At 33.7% G+C, this 7,034-nt stretch overlaps 1 protein-coding gene across 1 annotated transcript; it reads left to right on the top strand.

Annotated features, from left to right (window-relative positions):
* The first annotated feature begins 4,649 nt into the window (after positions 1-4,649).
* Positions 4,650-5,045, top strand: LOC110659816 (uncharacterized). The gene is made up of 2 exons (XM_021817864.2): positions 4,650-4,728; positions 4,777-5,045. Exons 1-2 carry the CDS (start codon positions 4,650-4,652, stop codon positions 5,043-5,045), a joined length of 348 nt encoding a protein of 115 aa, XP_021673556.2.
* Positions 5,046-7,034: the final 1,989 nt, after the last annotated feature.

Here is a 7,034-nt window from a genome sequence, read left to right on the forward strand (position 1 = left end):
TGTGTACTAGGCCAGATATCATATATGCTGTTAGTTTGACTAGCAGGTTTCAATCCAATCCAAGTTTGGAACACTGGATAGCTGTCAAGAATATCCTTAAGTACTTGAGAAGAACTAAGGATTTATTGTTGATTTATGGAGGTGGTGACTTACAATTGGATGGTTATACTGATTCTGATTTTCAATTAGATATCGATGATAGAAAGTCTACCTCTGAGTTTGTGTTCATTTGTAATGGAGGTGCAGTTAGTTGGAAGAGTTCCAAATAGAGTACAACTGCTAATTCCACTACATAGACCGAGTACATTGCTGTATCAGATGATGCAAAAGAGGTTGTTTGGATAAAGAAGTTCGTGATAGAACTTGCAGTAGTTCCTTCTATTGAGTCAGTAGTTCCTCTCTACTGTGACAATAATGGAGCAGTCATACAGGCTAAGGAACCCCAGTCTCATTAGAAATCCAAACACATAGAAAAGCGCAACTATATTATCAGAGAGATAGTTGGGCGAAGCGATATAGCCATGCAGAAAATGGCATCAGCTGAAAATCTAGCTGATCCATTCACAAAGCCTATGTTACAAATTTAGTTAGACCGATATCTTGAGAAGATGGGTCTAAGATATTGTAATGAATGGCTTTAGTGCTAGTAGGAGATTGTTAGTTGTATGCCCTAGAGCATATAATTTAGTATGTATCTTGTGCATATTTTATTAATAAAAGGCAATTTTACTTTTCCGTTTACATAATGTATTTATGTGTAATAGAAAAGGTCCATTGATATTTTATTAGAAATTAAATTCTTAAGTTGTTAAGAATATGAGTGACAGTATTTCTAGCAAAAAGTATCATAAATTAGTTCACAATCGGGGATACTTCACACAGGACATGACTTATCCAGAAAGATTGTAATCATATTTTTTCCCAAGGTATTTATATGAGATATAAATAAGATGGAATGGTGAGTCTCATGCCATATAACAAACATGATAGGCACTTATACATGATATGTAGGCCGAACCAGTGACGCATATAACAAGCACATGGAGTTTACTCTTGTCAATGCATTGTCATATATCATATTAGTGCATATAATCTTTAGACCTAAGATAACACAGTTATCTTGTATATAAGTGGTTTGAGTTTAATACTGCTTTCATACTTGTACTATGTATGGGTATATGGGCATGTGTTGGCTCCTACTAGTTATATATGAAGATAGGTGTTAATCAAGATGGAATATGTTACCCTAAGTAAATAGGGATAAAATCCTATGTTCATTTAATTATTCTTGATGTTTCAAGTTCCTGGCCAGGATAGACAAATTTAGTCAGAAAAGAGTTTTTGATAAGAAAATCTAATTAATCAAGAACTGGAATTAAAAGAGAACATAATGTTCATAGCAAATGGGGTTTGACATTAACCATGACTCCAGCCCGAATTAGGATTTTGTAACTGAGAGATTCTAGTGCATGATAACATATGATTATAGGTTCAATTAAGGTATTCCTTGTTACTGATTGGGTGGCCATGGCACGCTATGCTAGGTGTTAACCATGGTCTATGAGATGCCTAAAATGGTTTAGGGAAATTATTTATGGTAAGAAAGAGTTCTGATGATATTAAGAGTTGATATCATATCTCATTGCCAATTAGTGATGAGCCTAGTGAGTCACACGCATACACAAATTAATCACCAAGTTAAATGTGATTTAATTTATTAATTAAACAGTTTAATTAATTAATTAATTAGGTTTAGTTTGCAATAAGATTGCAAAGTCCCTAGCATAGTTTGAAATCAATATTAGGTTATTGAATGTATAGTATAAGTTAAATTTATATTTAAAGAATTTAAATATGAATTTAATTGTGAGAAATTAATTAATAGAGATTAATTAGTTAATTTATATTTGATATAAATTGATTAGAAGAGGAGAAATAATGATTTTGGGTTGAGAACTCAAAATTACAACATAAGGGTAATTTGGTCATTTCACATGGTGACATGTGGCACCATGAGATGGTGACACATGGCATTGTATAAGTTTGCCATTTGTCTTCCTATCATGCAAGGTGATCAAATTCAAGATTAAATCTAGCTTTGACACTTGGCTTAATGTGATTAAATCAATTAAAAATAAGATGCAATATGGTTGTAACATGTGGCAAAGGGTTTAAGTGATTACTTAACCTAATTATAAAAGGGAAAAGAAAAGAAGAAACACACAACACTTTCTTTCCTTTCAAGTGTGGCGGCATATTGTTCTCTTCCTCTCCTCTCAATTTCTCAACAATTCAAAGAGAATCACTCCATTCCCTTTGAATTAAAATTGCTAGAAATTATTTTTAGTGTCTTATACACCCATACAACCTCTCTAGAAGCAAAACCCTAAATTATAATTGGTTGGAAAGGCTTGAGAAGCAAAACTGGGGGTTGGCCATTGGTGATCTTGGTGTGGACAAGCTAGAGGGACAACACTTGGGGTCCTAGGTGCTTCCTAAAGGAGCCAATTGCATTCATAGTGCATCAAAGAGGTTAGTGCTCAAATTCCTCTTTCAATTAGGGTTTAATTGAATTAATTTATTAATTCACAATCTTAAATGGCAAATGAAGATCCTAATGTATATTAAAAGTGTTTTAATATGCAATTGAGCATTGAAATTAATTAGGCACATAAGAGATATGGCATGATGCATGAAACCCTAGAAGAGAAAAATTTTGAAATTCAATGCTCCAATGAACCAATTACCATGTTTCCACTCCTTTAGTGGACAAGCTAGAGGAGCTCCAATTGGTGCTTTAGAGACTACTAAAGGGAATAAGAAGTCTGATTCTACACCCTAAGAGGTTAGAGTCCTCATAACCCTCTTTAGGTTAGAGTTTAATTTGTTTAATAGTTAAACAACAATCCTTGATGGCAAATGAATGTCTAATGCATGCTAAAAGTGTGTTTTGGCATGCCTGTTGGAGTTTAAGGTTAGTTAGGATCATAATACATGTGATATGTATGCATGAAACCCTATAAAATTTTTGAAATCCATCCTTAAACTCCCTAACCCATGATTCTGCTGTGCCTTTCAACTGGTATCAGAGCCACTATATTTACCATTAGGATTGATTATGGGACTTATTTGTGTGATTGGAAGTGGTTTGGGTTTGAATGGGATTCGAATTGAAGAAATCCTAGAAAAACCACTATGCCACAAAGAACATGGCCTGGGCGTGTCCCAGGCCACTAGCCGTGTTCTGGGGAATTGCTGTGCACAGCTCAGGCAGAAGGTTACACGGCCCGTTCTTTTCACGTGCCCAAGGACTTTTCTAGTTACACGGCCCGTGTAAATACGCGCCTCAGGGGTCTGTTTCCTACTGGATAAAGGGTGTGTTTTTGGCTGATTTTGGAATTTTTATGCCAATGTTTTATAATTTGTGACAAAAAATCATGCCTAGATCTAGTTGAATGGTTCAATTAGGATTTCCAATCATACAAATAAATTTTTGAAAATTGTTTTCATAAAAATTAAATTTGGGAAAAGTTCCTAAATTTGAAATTAATTTGAATGAGATTCAAATTGAGTATGTGATATTCAATTTGGACAAACATGTATATTTATGTTTAATTGTTAAATATTGATATGCATGATGGATGATCATGGACAATAAAAGACCAATGTGATTGGATTTAATTCTTTTATTTTTCTTTGGGCTGTAATAATTAATTTTATTTATAGAAGCATGTATTATAAGTCTTATGATACATAGGAAGTATTTTCATTTATTTAAGGACTCTTAAGTCCAATTTCTTGTAAATTCACCTTGGTATGCCAAGGGTTACTTTGTAATTGGATTACAAGAAGGACAATGAGATCAAGAGCATTGGTGGTACCAGTGGAAGGAAGTCAAGATCAAGGTGTTGATTGATGTACTTCTTCAGTAACTCTTGTGATAGAATAGATGAAATACACCTAGGACATGCCCTAATTCAATTCTTGGTGGCTCAAAATTAAATTCCTTAGAAAGTCTATAATCATACTATTTTATTTAATTATCCATGTATGCATGAGATGTGTATGAATGGATGCTTATATGAGATATATGCATGCTAAAATGAATAATGTGTAAAGTGAGACCTTAATAGTAATTAAGCTAATCGCAAAAATCTTCCAATTAAATAATTAAGTTGGTAATAGTATAGTTATGGTAATTATATCATGGCTCTCCACTAGGGCAATTAAATTTGAAAATTTTATTCGCTTAAACTGTCAGCCATGGTTACATAGGGGTGGTTTTTGTGGCCTAAGAGATTTTCTGAATTTAATTGTTAAGCATGTGATGTTGTGACTATGTACGTACTTTGGTGATCAAGAATGGATGATCCTGAGGTCATCAAGGTTCAAACTTCCATACTCACTAGCCTAGTGGGCTCAACTTAACTAATGCAAGATAGGCCAAGAATGGATGTACCTAAGGCTTTGAGCATTAGGGGCCAAAACCAATGATTGAGTTTCACATGAGATATGTTGAATAAATGCTATTCGCTTATGTATTGTTAAAAGTATCCAATAAAATGTGATTTGAGGATGTTACAAGATAACTAATTTGAATCTTATAATATCTGATAATATGGCACAAAGGTCTAACCCCGTTATCACGCATGCTAGATGAAAATAGGCTCACGGGACCTAACTTCTCTGATTGGCTTAGGAATTTGAGAATTGTTCTCAATCTTGAGTGTATGGGATACGTTTTTTATTCTAAGATTCCTGGTCCATAAACACTAGGGGCCACAAAAGAAGAACATGACACTTTGAGAAAGTGGCATGAAGATGACATGCAAGCCAAGTGCAACATGCTTGCTTCAATGACTAATCAGTTACAAAAGCAGCATGAGAAAATGCAAACTTCTTCTAAAATACTGAGTCGCCTTCAAGAGTTATTTGGTGAAAATAGTAGGTTGGCTAGATATGAGATATCTAAACAATTGTTAAGAATGAAAATGCATGAAGGCCAGGATGTGAGAGAACATGTCCATACTATATCTGGCTTATAGAGCAACTGGAGGCATTGGATTTTTCCATGGACTTTTCTCTCCAGATGGATTTGATCCTTCAATCCTTGCTAGTCTTTTAGAAGTTTTATTACAAACTTCCATATGACAAAACAAGAATGCACTTTAGCTGGTCTTCTTAATATTCTTATGATTGCTCAAGGTAATATGCCTGGTAAGAGGGGCAAGGAAGTGGCACTTGTTGCTTCTTCTTCATCTGGTAAGACCAAAAAGAAGAAGAACAACAAGAAGAAGCTATCTTCCGCTCCTGATCCTTTTGGTAGAGTGGGCAAAAAGAGCCAACCAAAGAAGAAGAAGGCAGAAGCAGCTCCTGCAGACAAAGGAAAGTGTTTCCACTATCTCAAGGATGGGCATTGGAAAAAGAATTGCCTAGAATACCTAGAGTTGGTAAAGAGCAATAATGCAAAACCTTCTGAAGGTATGGCTATTTCTTGTTTCTTAGATTCTGGTATTGTGTATCATACTAGTTTTTCTTGGGTCATAGATACTGGATCTAATTCACATATAATTTCTTATGTGCAGGAACTAGTAAATCTTAGGAGCTTGGATCATGGAGAAGTGAGGCTGAAGATTGGTGATAGATCAAGTGTTGATGCTAAAGCCATCCGATCTACTTCTCTTATTGTATATAATTATTTTGATGATCATGTTTTGCATCTAAAGAATGTTTTATATGTACCCAATATGTATAAAAACATCATTTCAGTATCTAGTATGACTAGAGATGGTTATGAATTTAGATTCATAAATGATGTATGTACAATTTACTATGGTAATAAAATTGTATGTTTGGGTAACTTGCAAAATGGTCTTTATTATATAGATAATAAATGCAAAACAGCTCTAAGCATCGAATATGAGGCTAATGCAATAGAAAATATTAACCTTAATCCAAAACAACTTTGGCACTTGAGATTGGGTCATATAGCAGAAGAAAGGATTACAAAGTTGGAAAGGATGGGGATTTTGTCCTTTTTGGGAAATGAATCATCACCAACTTGTGAATCCTAACTTCAGGGCAAAATGACCAGATCTCTTTTTGTTGGATAAGGGCGAAGAGCTGAAGAAATTTTGGAACTCATACATAATTATTTATGTGGGCCATTTTAAGAAATAGCTAGAGGTGGATATTACTACTTCATTACTTTCACTGATGGTAAATCTCGATTTGGGTATTTGTATTTAAGGAAATACAAGACTGAATCTTTTGAAAAGTTCAAAGAGTTCAAGTCTGAAGTAGAAAATTAAACGGGAAAAAGTATTAAAACCCTTCGATCTGATCAAGGTGGTGAGTACTTGTCACACCTTACCCCTCTGTAAGGCATAACATAATCTCGTAGTATACCTAATAAATTATCGAACTTCGCCTACCGATAATCTATTAAATATACTACAAGAGATTTTAAATAATTCCACTTCATTTTTGCGTGTGAAATGATAATAAAGAATTATTAAAGTGGTTTTGAGTTAGGTATATGCTATAAAGTTTATTTAGAAATAAATTAGCATATTTAAAATTTTACAAAAATTTTACATGATGGTGGCTAAAACTGCAATAAAACAGTTCTTCAAACTTGTTAAAATCAATTAATATAAATTTAAAATAATCCAAATTCTAATAATTTCTTTCAGTCATTCACATCAAGGAAATAAAAATCATTTCATCAATCACAATTCAAAAGGAGTTTCAACAATTACACTCATTAGAATTAAAGGAATTACTATTGCAAAAATTCACATTTAAATGCAGTCTCAAAATAATAGTACAACACTTTTTATATAACTGCTCAACCGTTTTAACATATGTACATCTACCTATAATTACATCAAAATAAATTTACAAGGGTATACCTAGTATATACCCGAATGCTAAATCAAAAAGCTACTCCACTGCCTCTTACTCTGCAGCTTTCTCTTTTTCCCTACTTGCGATAGCATAAAGAAGCTATCGTTGAGATAAAGAAACTATCG

This window comes from Hevea brasiliensis, chromosome 6 (genome assembly GCF_030052815.1).
Source record: "Hevea brasiliensis isolate MT/VB/25A 57/8 chromosome 6, ASM3005281v1, whole genome shotgun sequence".
NCBI lineage: Eukaryota > Viridiplantae > Streptophyta > Magnoliopsida > Malpighiales > Euphorbiaceae > Hevea > Hevea brasiliensis.